An 18,133-nucleotide genomic window follows, 5' to 3' on the forward strand; every position below is an offset into this window, starting at 1 on the left:
TAATGCCTTTTAAAACCTTTAGATATATTTAATATACTTGTTATGTTGCTTTTCTTGTCTTTTCAAATTTAGGTAATTAAATATGCTGAAAATTATCAGTTAAAAGATATCAATTTTGTTTTTCAGTCATCATCTTAAAGTTATTTACCAAATAAGGTTGATTTTCATTTATAAAAAATGTGCATTTAATTCCCAAATTCACATAACCTGTTTTTTTCTAATTTTCAAATTCTTTAAGTTTTTTAAAATTTTACATGAAATAAACTAAAATGTTGCATATCATTATTTCCATTAAGTTGTAACCCCAAATCTACATCAGCCTATAATTGCAAATAAACATTTTTCTAAATATTATACAAGAGTACAGATTAGACAACCTATAATTGTATTATCACCTAGTTTAGCTAAAGGTTTATCATATCATCATACACATTATATCCTTTTATGAGGGAAAGAATTTTTTTAAATTCATCAGTTGAGTGTATCATAATTTCCTTTGCCACCCGATATATAATTAAACAAAATTAAACAAGATTTTCAATTAATAGTGGTAGAATAATAAATTATTGTAGTAGCAATTTTGGTAAATAATTGCTTTCTTTGGAAAATTCAACTTTCCCATGTTATTTACAATTACCTTATTTGAAGACTAAAAGCTTCAATATTGTATTTAGAAAAATATGAACATTTTTAGTCATTTTCATTTTAAATATCCCATTTTGAATGTCTTAAGACACCATTTTTTTTTTAGAATTCAAGTTAAGCAAAATAGAAATTTGCATTAATTCAACTTTTTAACCTCTACATGTAGTACTTGACCTTGATCTTTCCTCAGTAGTTTTCACTTCATTTTTCTTTTTCCTAATAAACAACAGGTTTAAAGAAAAATGAGTATTAGTTTGTCCAATTGTTAAAATGTTAAAATTGTCACCAGTTTTAAAAATGTCACATGTTGAGTGCCAAAGGAAAATATTAATTTTTACTTATCTCAGAATATTGTTGGGAGAATTAAATGTTGATATTTGCAAAACTCTTAAAAGTATTTGTACACAGTAAGTCACCACATAAGTATTTTCTTCTATTATTATTATTATTATTTGAAATTGTTAACAATTAACTTTTGTATTTTATTTATGATATAAAAGGTAATTTTACATACATTATTATATTTTCTTAACATTCATGTGAAATAAGTAGTCAATTTTATTATTATTTCCATTTTATAGATGAGGTAACAAAAGTTTAGAGAAAGTAATTTCTTTAGCTCATCTGAGGCAAAGCTAGAATTTGAATCTAAATTCAATATAGACTGTAGCATTGTTTGTTATTATTAAATCTTTATAGTAGCATTGATCTCTTTATGCATTTATCTCATTCTCCTCAATTTATATTTCAGAACCTTTACTTTATTTCATACTGCATTGTATATCTAGGATGTCTAGAAATCTTAGATACACATAATAAGTATTTGTTGCTTTAATATATAGTGTACTAAATTAAGGAACTCTATAAATTTCTTTGAGTACATGAAACATGACAATTTTATTAATATTTGAACCGAAGCAGGTATTTTTCCTTTCATTCTGAACGTTTCTACATATAGTCTCTGTAGTTTGGGGGATTAGTTTATAAATCCTATTCAAAAATAAGAAAGTAATGTATTTTTAAAATAATGAACATACTTTTGAATTTTTATTAGTTTTAAAAATGTACAGTACAAGGCATATTTAATGGTACAATCTTGTGCTATATCTTTCTATTAAGTATCTGTGTTTAATTTATTCCAGGAGTGCCTGCCTCTCTTAGCTGGTGCTGGAATGCAGATGATGCTGTAGCATTTGTTTCCCACAGAGGCCCACTATTCATTTGGACCATATCAGGACCAGATAGTGGAGTAACTGTACACAAGGAAGCCCATAGCTTCTTGTCTGATATCTGTATTTTCAGATGGCATACACAAAAAAAGGGGAAAGTTGTGTTTGGTCATATCGATGGAAGTCTATCAGTTTTTCAGCCAGGTAAGAATTTAATGAGTCTAGTTTCTTAATTATATATTTTATATAAGATATGCTTTCTTATTTACATGCATGTATTAGTTTGCTTCCCATTACTATAACAAGTATCTGAGACAAATAAGCTTAAAAAGAAGAAAGGTGTATTTTGGCTCACAGTTTTAAAAGTTTCAGTTTATGACCAAATGACTCCATTGCTTGGTGACATAGTATATCCTAGTGGGAGCATGTGGAAACAAAAAGAGGGAAGTGTGATGTTCCACAAATATGTTTGTGAATATGACTCATTGACCTTTTAGCAATGCCCCTCCTTCTAAAGGTTCCATTACCTCCGCATAATGCCATGGGTTGGGGGCCAAACCTTTAACACTCTCTATATTGTACAATATATAGAGTGAACAGTAACAAAATTTTAATTTTAAAATATTATTTCTGAAAATATTATTTAAAATTGGGCTGACTCCAAATAGTCATTGAAGTAAATTTTATTTGTAGGCATTGTAATTTCACTTGATTGTAAAAGTCTTGTTTTGAATTTATCCAAATCAGTCATTTTCCCAATATTTATAATTTTTAAGTCAATTCTTTATTTCTGACTAAGAAACTAACATGAACTAAATGAAACTAAATGAACAAGAACATGTTGCTGAAAGATATGATGATTTACTAAAACCCTCCAAAATATTTTCTCACCTGCTGATAAACATGTTGGTTCCATGGTTCCTTAAAAATGGATTTAAACCTATCATAAAAACACATAGTAACTCTTTGAACCCCTAGTTCATTAATTTAGCTGAATGAAAGGACTTGAGAAATTAGTTTTTATTCATTTTAAAAATTTAGGCAGTAACAAAAAGTATGATCTTAAAAATTACCTGAATTGCTCTATCCTCTAGATAAGCATTGTTAACTTTTTGGAAAAACTATTTTTAGCCTTCTGTCATCTCTGTTTCTGTATGTGACTATTGGATAGCTAGATAGATAAAAGAACTTTTTCAGGAAGCGATAATTACTTTTAAAAAACATTACATTTCAAATTACCTGAAATTAATAGAAAAAGAAATTAAAATTGTACAGAAGGAATTGGAACTTTAAATAAATCTTTCTTTAGTAAGTAACTTTTTTTAATTTAAGAAAGGATTATATAAAATATTGGTAAACTGAAGCCATTATATCTTAGTACAATTTAAACAGAATCTAAAATAGATACAAATATTTTTCTTTACCAATTTCCCCCTCTGTTCTTTGTACACACCCTCTGTTCACTTTCTAGTTAAACGAATTGAACATAGGGACCATTTCATGTACTTGGTAGATTAGGTTGAGGAGAGTTCAATGGCTATTGTTTCATTTAAATTTTTGTCTTGAATACCTGAATCATCACTTCCTCACAATATCTTCTACATTGGGAGCAAAGTCTGTTGTAGAGTTGGTCATTAAGGCTCACAGTTAAATTAAGCAAGGAAACTAACATACTTTCTCTGCTTTGACCTTGTGAAGATCACTTTTCTCTCCTATGCTCACTCTTCTGAGAATTTTAGGAGGTAATATATGTACAGCCAAATGGCTGTATGCTGTGTGGTTTCTCCTCTTACCTCTCTGCTTTCTGAGTTATTTAACCAGATCTCATTAAGGATATTACCCAATTTAGCTTCTGGTGTCTTTAACCCAGAGATTTCATCAGTATGGTGACACTTTTTTCTCAAGGAATCTCAATGCTGCCTAAGTTCTGAAGAGGATTATGAACAGTGTTTTGTTTTGTTTTGTTTTGTTTGGGGGGGTGTCTAAAATTCTGTCTCTGTTTTTCTTATATTTTGTGATTTGTCGTTATGGCCATCTCCTTTTTCATTGACTAAGGCTTTATTTTTTCTTATATTATTACTATTAGGCCTCTTTGAAGGTATGAAAATCATGGATACTGAGACATTATTTTATATATCTAAGACATAAAACATTGAGACATCATATGCTTATTTCCACATAAGAAATGAGGGAAGAGTAAAGAGATCCCTTGTTTTTCTCTGACCTAGATTTATATCAGGATAGAAAGTAAAATATTTGAGCAGACTGATGTGGCTTCTTGAAGAGGTCACTGTTTTCCAATTTGTGCATCTGTACCTGAGTCATCAGGGTTGTTTTTCTTCATCTACCCATATGTTAACGTATTAGGGCTGATGTAAAAAAAAAAGTACCCAACTGAGTGGCTTAGAACAAGGAAAACTTAAGTATGAAAATGTGGTGTTATAGGACCATGCTTGCCTGATGATAAGGAGAATCTATTTTAGGTCTCTGAAAGCTTCTGATAGTTCCTGGACTATTGGCAACCTGACACCCATCTTCACTTGGAATCTTCCATTGTTTGTTAATATGTGTTTGTGTTCACACTTTCTTTTTTTACAAAGACGCAATCATCCTAAGGTCCTCCTCTTTACTTGGCCATTTGCAAAAAACCTATTTACAAAAATTTACAGGTATTAGAGTTAGGATTTCAACAATTTCATTTAGGGAGAGGGAATAAAAATTTGAATGCATACAGACTTTTTTTTTGTAGTTATAGATGGACAACTACATATTTTTATTTATTTTTTGTTTTAGTTATTTGTTTGTTTGTTTTGATACAAGGGATTGAACCCAGAGGCACTTAACCATCCAGCCACATCTCCAGTCCTTTTTTTAAAATGTTTTATTAGAGACAGGGTCTCACTGAGTTGCTTAGGGCCTTGCTAAGTTGCTGATTCTGACTTTGAACTCGCAATCCTTCTGCCTCAGCCGACTGAGTCACTGGGATTACAGGCCTGTGCACTGTGCCCAGCCCTGTTTATTTTTTATGAGGTGCTGAGGACCCAACCCAGTGCCTCACAAGTGCTAGGCAAGTGCTCTGCCTAGCAGAGCTAAAGCCCCAGCAGTCTTTTTTTTCTTTTAATTTTTTTAGTTATACATGGGCACAATACTTATTTTGTTTATTGAGTTTTATATGGTGCTGAAGATCGAACCCAGTGCCTCACATGTACAAGGCAAGTGCTCTGCCACTGAGCCACAACCTCAGCACCCCCACAGACTTCTTAACTTTATTTATCCTGTGGGATTTATTTAGCATAAAAATACATAAAACATTAACAAAAGATAAATTCTACTAGGTATTTTCCTTTTGTGTAGACATTGAGTTAATAGATCATGGGGAAGCTCTACCTTTTAATTCTGTCATTGAATTCTGGATTGTGACTTTGGAATTGTTAGCATTAATAGTTGTAAGGTTTTGTTAGGCTTCTTATTTTTATGAGACGTTGTCAACTATACCTTCTAAATGACTTTATGGCATCATAGATGATTCCCATTTTACAATATAGGATTTCTGTCTTCTAGGTTATTTCAGGAAGTTATGATCTCAAGCTCTCTGTTGTCTGAAATTTCTATTAGAAAAATATTTATGGACTATTGTTCAATATAAAATGCATTTCATCTATCATTTTAAATATTTCACTTCTAAACTGTGTTTTGTATGTTTGTATATTTATGTGTACATTGGGGATAAGGGACTTGTTAGGAAATCCAGATGGACTCTAAGCCCTCTGTTCCCTTTCAGCCTAGAAAGCACCATTTTATTCTGATTTATATATAGTATTTTCATGTAAAAATTCTCTTAAAAAGTATTGTAGGAGTGATGGGGTTGTGGCTCAGTTGTAGCTTGCTTGCCTAGCATGTGTGAGGCACTGGGTTTGAGTCTCAGCACTGTTATGCTCGAATTCGGGACCCCCAAAAGACCACCAGAGACCAAGATCGATGTAAACAGCAAAGAGGTGTTTATTGCGAGCTAACTCAGTCCTCTGCGCGCACACAGCAACTGGTGACGCTGAGAGGCCCCGAGCCCAGGGTTTGCAGCAGTTTTATATATTCTTTGGAGAAGGCAAGGACTTCACATACATCATAGCATCTCTTAGCAAATCATCACACACCTCGGGAAAATCAAATAACAACTCTAAAACATGATTAGCACATTCACTGGCGGGAACAAATTGGGTAAGGGTGATTGGTCATACAAAAGGGGTATTCATTTGAACTGATTGGTTTAAGCCAAGAGGGGTGTACATGCTGAACTACGTGGTTTCCCAACATGTTATCAACCATCATAAACTACTGGAAGGGTCATCTGGCATCCCAGGTGTTTCCCTGTCTCATGCTGATTGGTGGCTGCTAGGGGATTGCTATGGATCTCCACCTAGCCTGAGTCAGGGACACCTGGCACAGCAGTTCTCTCCTGTTATTTGTAGATAAACTACTTAGCAGGGTGGGAATGTGCCTAGGAGTGCTCTGTGGGTTTTTCCAAGTACAAAGGTGATGTCCCTTCCTTGGACAGGCTTTGCTCTGAGGTAGAGGCTGGTTTTTCAAGCACCACATACAAATAAATAAAATAAAGGTCTATCAATAACTAAACAATATTTTTAAAAAAAGAGTATTGGAGGGCAGAAAATGTTATAAACTTTTTTAGTTAATTCAAATTGTGTTTTTAGACCAAGTTCAGCAAAGAACTTCCTTTTTTATCATTCACTGTAGAGTGTCTAATTGGCCATTCATTTACTATTTCATGAATATGCATTAATAAGATTTACATGTTTTTAATTTTAGAAATGTTGTTAATGACATTATCCCTGTGTAACACTGTCTACCTTTTTAAAGCACACAGAAGATATTTCTGATCCCAAATGTAGGAAAAATTGTGCTTCTCCTAAGTATATTTTTTGTTTATTCTTTTTGTTTTTATCCTAGAGACATTGTGAATTGTACAGCCTTTCATGATAATTTCCTCTTTGCTTTATCCACCTTATCTCAAAATCAAAATTTTGACAGCTATATGACTATATTATCCTTATATTTTAATCCCAATTTTTCCTTGCTTTCATTTTAAATTTTTCTGTAGAAATTGTCAAAATTATCTTCTTATTGATTTATTCATATCATATGCTTCTGTCCTTATATAACAAGACAAATTACCTGATTTTGCATAATAAAATAGAGTATTAACATGATAACATAAAAGTAAAACAATAACCTGCTGTTCCCATGACTGCCTGCAAAATTTTATAGATTTATTTCTGTTTTACAATAAAAATACCAGCCTACCAGATAGAAAATGAAATAGGAAATATAATCCACTGTGATTTTGACTATAGGATAGGACTTTGAAGCAACCTAATTTAGATGTTATAGGATTAAACTGCAAATTCTCCCATTTTGTGTTGCTGTCATTTGATTGTTTTATATGCTAGAATATTTTTAATAAATCATAAATATTGACTGACAAGAAAGCCACAAATTTACTTAAGAAAGGGTAAAGCTTTGATTAATAAGTTCTTTTTTTTAAATCACTCTCTACTTTGTAATAATTAACTATATTAATATACATCACTCTTTATTATAGCAATTATCATCATCATCCTCTTAGTCTCAAGGTCTGTGCTTTTAATCACTGTTTGATATTCTTCATTTCTATAAGGACTTTCCTATTCCTTTGTAGTATTAATTAGGTGAACTTTTTGTTGAAAAGATTAAGTACATTATTTACCTGTGTCTTTTTCTTATAGCTTTTCATTCACAAATAGAAACATTTAAGGCACTAGAGATTTCCAAAGCAAAGCAGTTCAGTCTGACCTTCATTATTTGGACAAACTAATTCCCCTGCATTTATATGTGAATTATACCTTCTGCATAAAAATGCCAGATTTGCATTCTCAGGCCTCCCCGAGATTGGTGGTACACAAGGAGAAAATTAACATGATTTAAATTATTGACCTTCTTGTGACTCTTTGAGAAATAATTTTCTTTATATTTTAATAGGTAATAAAAATCAGAAACATGTTTTGAGACCTGAATCTCTTGAAGGAACAGATGAAGAAGATCCAATTACAGCCCTGGAATGGGACCCACTCTCTACTGATTATCTTCTCGTGGCTAATTTGCATTATGGAATTCGCCTAGTAGATTCTGAATCACTTTATTGCATAACAACATTTAATTTTCCAAGTGTAGCAGCTTCTATACAGTGCTTAGCCTGGGTTCCCAGTGCTCCTGGCATGTTTATAACTGGAGGTATACTCATCCCTACACCTCAAAATGTTATTTATGTATACATTCTTTAATTGAATAAGGGAAATTATAGTTAATTTAGTAGTTAATTTGTGTAAGACTTGTTAATTTCTCAAATATTTTCTTTAAATATAGTAAATGCTGAATTTACTTTTAATTTGTATGGTTATGTCATTTATATAATTATAGATAAAAATAAATTAAGACCCAGTGTTCTAAGTATATGGAAATACAGTGTGTGATATATTATGTATGGGCACACATGTGTATCTGTGTTTATGTGTGTACAGAAGACAAAGTTTAACTTCAGGAATGGCAGGATGACCAGAAAAACAGTTTGCCTAGATAGGAGTTCCATCAGCCTCACTAATAATTTTGATAGCTCCTGACCAGATTCGCTTCGGCAGACCCAAAGGTTTTCAACCCAAATTGAAAATGGTTCAGAGAAAGAGGCCTCTGAAGAAATAGTACTTTCAGCTACTGTATAAATGTTTCTTACATTTGCTTAGTACAAAACAAATAAGATTTTTATCACCTCAACATTTTTAAAGAAATTCTTTACTTCTTTAGTACTTAATTTCCACATAGAAGTAGATGGAAGTAGATGTATGGATACACACACACACACACACACACACACACACACACATCCTGTCATTTAACAGGAGTTAATGAATAAAAGCATGTATCTATTGTTGTTATTTATGAGATATTTCACCTATCATAACATTTTCCAGTTTTGAAGGATACAATTCATTGGTTTCTAGTACATTTACAAAGTTGTACAACCATTATGACTATCCAATTCCAGAACATTTCATGACTCCCAGCAAACCCTGTACCCATTAACAGCCATGTTCCATTACTCCTTCTCAATAGCCCCTAACATACCCATGGTCATACATAAACTGATCATCTACTTTCTATCTCTGTGGATTTGCCTACTCTGGACAATTAATATAAATGAAATCATTCCATTTGTGACCTTTTATTGCCATGTTTTACTCAACAAATATTTGAAGTTTTATGCATATTGTGGCATGTATCTGTACTTCATTCATTTTCATGGCTCAATAATATTCCATTATGTGGATTTGCCAGATTTTTATTCATAGATACTTAGTGTTTCTATTTTATGCTTTTATGAAAAATATTGTCAAACATTTATGTATAAGTTTTAGTGTAGACATATATTTATAAATCTATTAAGTATATGCCTATGAGTGGAATTGCTGGGTCATATGGTAATTCTGTTTGAAAGTTTGGGGAACTTTTCAGATTCTTTATCAAAGTATCTATTAGGGTAGGATATTTGGAAGGAAGACTTTCTGTTGGTCTTCAAGTATATTTGAAAATCCTTATTGAGATGAACATGGACAATGGAGCAATTTACAAACATTTCAAAATAGGAAGGATTATATAATGGTTAAAAGTAAATAGTTTTGGGACTGGGGTTATAGCTCAGTGGTAGAGCACTTGCCTTGCACGTGTGACACACTGGGTTCGATCCTCAGCACCACATAAAAATAAGTAAATAAAATAAAGGTATTGTGTCCGTCTACAACTAAAACAAAAAATTTTAAAAAAGTAAATAGTTTTCTGTAGCTAACAGTTTCCTAGAATAAGTGTATGTCAATGGAATGGTTTTGTGATAAAACTGTTATAATGATCTTTACCACGGGAAGCTGAAAAAGTAGGCAGAGTCTAACCCTATGAAAGGATTTGTAGCAGGAGAAAAATAGCTCCAGATTTAAAAATTGAATAACATTTTTGTAGTTTCTTTGATTGCAATACCATACTATATTATTGTTCGAACCATGTCAATAATCAGTGCTAAAATTTTGCAAATGGAAGTTTTTGTTTTTATTTTTACATCTGGACATTTTAAATTTTGAACAATATTTGTTAACACTTGTTTTATTCATCATCTGACTAGATTCTCAAGTGGGTGTTTTACGCATTTGGAATGTTTCAAGAACAACACCTATTGATAATTTTAAATTAAAGAAAACGGGATTTCACTGCTTACATGTACTTAATTCTCCTCCAAGAAAAAAGTGTAAGTAAAAATATTATCAAAATGTTAATATTTTAAATTATATTTCTTATTAAAGTGATGTGTAGTGATATAAATGTATCAAATAATAAATGCAACTGAGATGCAATTTCTTAGAAATATTCTCTTCAGATTTATAGATATATTCTCTACAGATATATACGTGTGTATATATAGATGCAGTAAAGAAAATAAAGGAACTACCAAAGCCACAAAATAACTAATATTACTGACAATATATTTTTTCAATAAGTATAGATTCTTTTTTTTAAATTTTGTTTTTTTACTTTTTATTTTTACATGGTGCTGAGGATAGAACCCAGTGTCTCACATGTGCTAGGCTAGTGTTCTACCTCTGAGCCACAACCCCAGCCCTAGGTTTACAATATTTGGAGCCAAAGTGCTGTTAATTGTATTCAAATAATCTTAAATTATCTCTGTGAGGAAGATGAAATAATGATAGTTTTTAAAACAAGTTAGAAATATTAAGAATAATGGGATAAAACAAAATTGGTTTAACTAGGAGAATTTGTTTTAAACATGGCTCATTTACCATCTGTATAGTTTATAACAAAGATAAAATAACCTAAATATTCAAATTATGGAATCTAGAAAATATATTTCATGTTTGAAGCCTGTTTTTCACTGGATTAGTATTTAGAACTGGGCATTCTATATACTCTTCATTTATTTTCATATATTTTTTCTGATTATCATTCATTGCTTCTATAATTAAGAAAAATAATAAAGCACACTTAAGTTATAAACGACAAGATAGGGAACGTAGAGGAAGTTCAAAATTGGAATTTTTATTAAAGGTAAGAGAAAATAAATTGACTTCCTCTTAGGTCTGTCATGATTAAACTATGCAAATGGTAATGTTTCCATTTGGCATGGATCATAAAAAACATGGAGGGGGGGAATTTGTGTTTGGAGAATCTACAGCTATTGATTCCTCCTTACTCAAGCCTTTTTACCTTTATAATATACTAATAATTAGTAGTGACTACTTAAAGTAATATTATTTTGGTATCTAATTTAGTTGACAGTGGTACATAAAGGAAAAATCTCTCTATTTGAATCGTTGGACTTTCCACAAATTTCAGCTTTTTTAGATTTCTAGACTGGAAACTTGAGAGTCTAGAAATATCAGGACTGATGAGGTGACATACCCAAAGCTGGCATATCATTTATATTTCATACATTTTTATTTCAGGATTTGTTACTTTGCTCAGTGGATGTGAATTTCCATATCACATAATGATTGAGATATCTCAAATTCTTTTCATTGATATTTTTTTTCTTATTCAAAAAGAAGTCTGTATCCATCAGACAAAAGTCAGAATATAAAATTAAGTCAATGTTGTTATTTTTGAGTATTGCCTTTTGGATGACCTATTGTTAGACATTTATGAAAATAAAATTTTAAAATATGGACATACTCACTGAGTTTTAAAAGTAATAAATTATAAATTAATGTATAAATGTCATCAAGACCACTCATGATATCAAATAATAAAAATATTAGAAAAATAGTCATGGATAATATTAACTTTTAACTCAACTCTCAGAAATATTTTATCAAAACTATTGCTACCAAATGTCTCTTTTTTATTCATTGTTCAGTCTAATTTGTACTTCCTATCACTCTCAGGTTCAGAGAAATGAGTATTGCCTATAATGAATATGATAAGGAAAACTTTATTGTAGTTCAATTAAAAAAGAAAGATCTGATAATTTATAGTGGCATCATTATTTTGGATTATGTTTGCAAGAAAATAGTCATACTCTTAAGAAAAATCTAGAAAGATAAAAATACAAAAAAATAACTGAACAAGGAGATATTTATATAATGGAAAATAAGAGAAACAGAAGTCAGAAAAATAAAAAAACTGAGGAAGAAAAAATAATAATTGAGGGCTGGGGATGTGGCTCAAGTGGTAGCGCACTCACCTGGCATGCGTGCAGCCCGGGTTTGATCCTCAGCACCACATACAAACAAATATATTGTGTCTGCCAAATACTAAAAAGTAAACATTAAAAAAATTCTCTCTCTCTCTCTCTCTCTCTCTCTCTGTCTCTCTCTCTCTCTAATAATAATAATTGAGATGCAAATGTAAGGCAGACACTCTTGTGATTCTTATTTTGAGTGCTGAATTATAAATAATCTCAAAAATAATTGTTTTTATTCACTTGGAATTTAGTGACAAAGAATTATTAGCTTTAAGAAGAAAAAATCAATACATGTAGAATGTGGAGGGGAGAATATTAAAATGCTATGTCAATATTTTAAAGGGAGATTATATTTAAAAATAATTATGCTGTGCATTAATTTATGGGGAGATAAGAAACCAAATATTCACAACAGATTGTGATTCCTTGCACATTAACTTTCATCCATTTCAGTCCATCTGCTCTCCTATACACCTTTTCAAAATAAAATCCAGTTCTATGCTTATATTTCCACATTTTCTGGATAATGTTGCCAAAGTGCTCATGTAGCAGAAATTGTGATTATTGATATAGATTCTGGATTTTAAAACAAAATGAAGCAATGAAGCATCTTTAAATTAAGACCGTGGTTTCATTATACTGGGAAGCTATTGACATAGATGCTTACTTTTTTATTCATCTTCTTTTTTAGTTTCAATCCAGTCTTCAAACAAAAATCATTATACATCCTCAACAAGTGAAGCAGTTCCACCCCCTAGTTTGACACAGAATCAAGCATTTTCTCTTCCTCCTGGTCATGCAGTGTGCTGTTTCTTAGATGGTGGAGTTGGTCTCTATGATATGGGAGCCAAGAAGTGGGATTTTCTTAGGGACTTGGTATGTCTATGATCATTCCTTCTATTACAAAAAACACTTAACTTTGCATAAATCTATCATGTTTACTTTTGCCTCTGTGTTGATATTCTTTAAAATTATTTTTGTAAGCAGTGATTTTTTAAGACTTTTTCTTAGTTGACTGAAACATTTGAAAATGCACAGAATAATGACAAAATTATTAAAATTATTTAAATGTTAATAAATAAACTTAAAAATATTAATGCCTGCTAACGGTGTGTTTTATGTAGTGAAAAAATACAGAGCAGGAGCTTGAGATATAGCTCAGTGGTAGAGTGTTTGCCTAGCATGAGTGAGGCTCTAAGTTCCAGCCCCTGCAAAACAAGAGGAAAAAAAAAGTTAGAAGCAAAATAAGACATAGAATATTGCTTCAGGAGGAAAGAAATCAATCCCTGTCAGTTATTCCAAACCTTATTGTTTTCATTTCCTCTATGAATTGAGTAAAATTGGATTAGGCGTTTTATAAGACTCATTTCTATGAATGAATGATAATAACTCTTCTATAATTCTATGAATTCTGTTCTTATCATCATTAAGCCCTGATATAAGATGCAATACAGTCTCTTTGTGTTTTTACACTTTTGCATCCCCACTACCCAGTACAGTGCCTAGCACATAGTAAGACTTAAGTTTTGTTGACTGAATGAATGAAAACATGCAATAATGGATTTTATGTTGTAATTCATTCATCAAAAATCATCTTCCTTCATCTCCCTTCATTATAAAAATGATCCTGTTACCAACAGGTTTGAAATAGATTAATCTAGACACTTAAGAAACTTTGTTGTTAATTACTTTTTTGTGATCTTAGGAATGGACTCTAGACTTAAATTGAGCTTTTAATAAAAGAAGAACTAAATAAGATTGGATCATTTTAATACTGCTCCTTTCATTTTGTTCTCAAATTTAAAAATTAAATTAAAAAATTAAATTGAACTCTATCAAAAATATTTCTGAAATAATATGTAGCTTATTTATTTTAAAATATTTCTTTTTTAGATGTTTATTTGAAAATGATTTAATTTTATTTTTACTTTAACTTTTTTTTAAACTCTTTCCCAGTTTGAAACTTTTTCTATACTTTAAATTACCATTAATTTTCAAACAAATTTATAACAGGGAAGAGAGAAAAATGTAACACCTTGAAATATATAAAATGTGCTTTAGTAGAAGAGAAATCATGCAATTGAATTTAATAAATTTTCTATTAAATATATAGGTTTAAATGTTTCATATTTAAACATTTTATTTGAAAACCTATGTTAAATTTGAAAATCTAATTAATACTAAAAGTTTTTGTGTTATTCTAGTGACTTTTCTCCTTTTAAAAATATCTTTCAGTCAAAAGAGGCTGTCATTTTTCTCCTTATAACATTCTTTTAACCCTGCTACAAATTTGAAATTACTAGGAATATTACTAGAAGAAATATTTCCTCCAAAGATTCCGTTTACATAATCCCATTATACATTATAAAAGACTATTTCCATAATAATGTTTATCTGTTTAAAACTACCAAAAAGAAAAAAAAAAACTATTTTCCTCTTTATCCTTACTTTCCTTTTGGTTAGAAGAATACAGAAAAAATATTTCTATTTAATTTCTTCTAGGTGAATTTTCAGAATTTCAAAATGGAATTTGAATGTGTAACAGTAAAATAACATTTAAAAGTGCACGTGTAGACAATTACTGCCTTAAGTATGTTCTTATCATGAGAAAAGGCCAGCTAGAACAACTCCAGCCAGGTGAACCAGTGGCTATAACAATTTCATTTCGTTTTTTTCTAACCTTTGGGATTTTTCTTTCCAACACCTTCACCTAAGTGAGAGACCTTATAGAACTTCTGCATTTTCCTAAGGGTTGTGATTTCTGGTGTTAATAGAAATACACGGAGTAGAAAGGATGTCCTTCTCTATCTTTACAACATTGTTGAGGAATAGAAAGCCTTGTCCTTGTATTTTAACTCCCTCCCTCAATCCCAACATATTACAGTTCTGCTGCTTAAAGCAGGAATTTTAATTTCCATTTCCTAATATTTGGAAGAAGACAAAATATAAATCTGGCTTAACTTAAGTTGGTTTTTAACAGATGTTGGATAGGCACATAGTGATTATTTGTCACTTTCCGGGTATATGTTTACATGTATCTGTAATATATACCACTTTACACTCTCGTGGGTGTTTGGAATCGGAATCACCCTGTAACATTAACAATTATTCCAAATCCCAAAGAGTAGACTTTAGAAATTTTTAGAAAAAATTCCATTAAAATTTGGAGCCATGTCTGATTCTATATCTGCTGAAATTCAAAATGCTTTTGGGGTATGTCATTTGTATGAAAAAGGAATATTTTCATTAATGGGCTTATAGCTTCAACATCCTTGTTGTCTTATGTTATACTGCAAGAATTATATATAATAACTATTAAGAGTTAATTACTTTAGGCTGGATAAAATGACATATGCCTATAATCCCAGAGACTTGAAAGGCTGAGGCAGGAGAATGGCAAGTTTGAGGCCAACCTCAGCAATTTAGCAAGGCCTAAGCAACTAGTTAGACCCTGTCTCAAAACAAAAAATAAAAAAGACTGAGGATGTGACTCAGAAGTTAACCCACTCCTGGATTAAATCTCTAGTACTGGGCAGAGGAGAAATGTCTAGCTTAGGATTCTGTACATTCAAAAATCAGAAGAATGTTTTGCATTTAATTAAAATTGAAAAATGAAACTTTTGAACATCTTTGAATTTAGTTGCTGATTTGAAGAACTGTGGTTTAGTAAAATCCAGGTCTGTACAAAATCCAGGTTGAACATCCCTAACTGCAAAATCTGAAATCTGAAAGTATTTTGAATGTTAATAAAATAATGCCTCAAGTGGAAAATCTCACAGTTGACAGGTCATCTGTGACTTGTAAGGTTACAGTAAAAAGTCACATGTGCTAGAAACATTCCATAAAATTATTTCAGCCTAAGCATATAAGGTGTTTATGAAACATAAATGAATTTCATACTTAGACTTGAATTGTATCTCAGAGATATCTCATTATGTATATGAAACATTTCAAAATCTGAAATCTGTAATACTTCTGGTCCAAGCATTTTGGTTAAGGGTTATGCAACCTGGAATAAAACACCACAAAGAACATTAAACCCTAGCAATGATTCCACTTTATATTTTTTGTTTGCCTATGTATATTTGCATTAATATCTGGAAATCATATTATATGTATCATATACTTTGAATTATACATTATGGGTTGTTTTTTAGTAATGTAGATTTTCCTCAGTAGTTGTGACTTTTTTATACTGCATTCTCAGGGACATGTGGAAACTATCTTTGACTGCAAATTTAAACCTGATGATCCGAATCTTTTAGCAACAGCTTCATTTGATGGTACTATAAAAGTTTGGGATATAAACACATTAACAGCAATGTATACTTCCCCGGGTAATGAAGGGGTTATTTATTCCCTTTCATGGGCTCCAGGTAAGAAACATTTTATTAAAATAGGAATGCAATTAAGTGACTTTCCTAAACTTTATTTTCATTTGAATTATCTTTTTTTGACTCCAGATGTCTTTTGTTCCAAATGATCATAGAGGCAAATTAGTACCAATGTTTGGTTAGTTCAGTTCATGTTAGGTTTTAAAATGAATATTGGCAGAGACACTTTGATTCCTGAGCCCTTTAAAATTATATGGTCATGGCTGAGGATATAGCTCACTTGGTAGAGTGCTTGCTTCACATGCGTAAAGGCCCTGAGTTCAAACCCCAGCACCACAAAAAAAAAAAAAAAAAAAGAGTCATACAAAGAAAAGCCACAGTAAACCTGAATGAACTTGACTTTTACAATATTTGTATAGCTATGTGGTTAAAGGTATGATGTTTTACATGAAAAAAAAAGATTTCCTGAAATTTTTATGTGAACCAAATTTGTGAAAATAAAAACTATTTTTTTTTCTTTTTTGGTACTTGGTACTGAACTCTAGAGTACTTAACCTTTGAGCCACTTCCCCAGCCCTTTTTATTTCTTTGGAGATTGAGGTCTCACACTAAGTTACTTAGGGTCTTGCTAAGTTGCTGAGGCTCTTCTTGAATTTGCAATCCTCCTGCTTCAGCCTTTCAAGTTGTTGTGATTACAGGTATGCACCATCATGCCTGGCTCAAAAATTTATTTTCTAAAAATTATAAAAGACTATTGCACCTGTCACATCAGTTTTGTAAGTATGGGTGATTATATATCAAGTAATAATTCAACTGTAACAACTTAATTCTATATAAATTATACTTTTGTAATTTTGAAGAATTTTTATGCCTTAATGTGATTTTTCTTTAATCTTAGAAAGATGCTACCTTATACCTTCTTATATATTAAGATACTGAGGATTGAACACAGGAGTGCTTTACTACTGAGCCATATTCCCAGCCCTTTTTTTGAGACAGGGTCTCACTAAGTTGCTTAGGGCCTCCCTAACTTGCTGAGGCTGGCCAAACTCAGCCTCCTGAGTCATTGGGATTACAGCTGGGTACAACCATGGCCATACCTTCCTATTTATAAAGGAGAAGTGTCCTACATAATCTGACACTTCTCCAAAGACATTATTTTTCTATAAAAATTATGTTTTACCTTTAAATGGATTTTCACTTTATACAATATATATGCTCACTTATTTGTCATAATATATTAATTTAATTATAATGTATAACCAGGATATAGCTTACCCTTTTTTAAAAAACTTATTTCATTATATAAGGGGATTCTGTAACCTTGAATTTATGTGTCCCCAAGGTATTTAGATGTCTTCAAGGAATCTGAAAATCTCTTGAGATTTTATGAATAATTTTTAGTTTGTGTTTGTGTGTGTGTGTGCGCACACGCTTGCCTATATCTATCAAAAAATGTAATAGTAATCAGATTTTCAGAGAGGTTCATGACACAAAAAAAGGTTAAGGACTTTCTGTATTTCTCATATACAATGAGATGTCTAGAAAAAAATATTTTACTTATAATTCTTAATGATAGTTGGTGTTTGTCTCTTTATTAAAATAGAGTATACCTAAGCTTGTGTTCTTAATCATTGCAGTACACAACTGTGTGGCAGGTTCTCCTGGCCAGCAGTATGCAACTGGACCAGCCTATC

General features: G+C 31.2%; 1 protein-coding gene across 7 annotated transcripts in view; it reads left to right on the top strand.

Annotated features, from left to right (window-relative positions):
- Wdr17 (WD repeat domain 17) overlaps positions 1-18,133 on the top strand; it is an 89,848-nt gene that overhangs the window by 35,877 nt on the left and 35,838 nt on the right. For all 7 annotated transcript variants that reach the window (XM_005325530.4, XM_078030999.1, XM_021726514.3 and 4 more), the window contains 5 exons: positions 1,788-2,018; positions 7,845-8,096; positions 10,030-10,152; positions 12,794-12,978; positions 16,310-16,478. In XM_005325530.4, coding sequence (XP_005325587.1) covers positions 1,788-2,018; positions 7,845-8,096; positions 10,030-10,152; positions 12,794-12,978; positions 16,310-16,478 — 960 coding nt within the window. The remainder of the gene's footprint in view (positions 1-1,787; positions 2,019-7,844; positions 8,097-10,029; positions 10,153-12,793; positions 12,979-16,309; positions 16,479-18,133) is intronic.

Source organism: Ictidomys tridecemlineatus, chromosome 14, assembly GCF_052094955.1.
Source record: "Ictidomys tridecemlineatus isolate mIctTri1 chromosome 14, mIctTri1.hap1, whole genome shotgun sequence".
NCBI lineage: Eukaryota > Metazoa > Chordata > Mammalia > Rodentia > Sciuridae > Ictidomys > Ictidomys tridecemlineatus.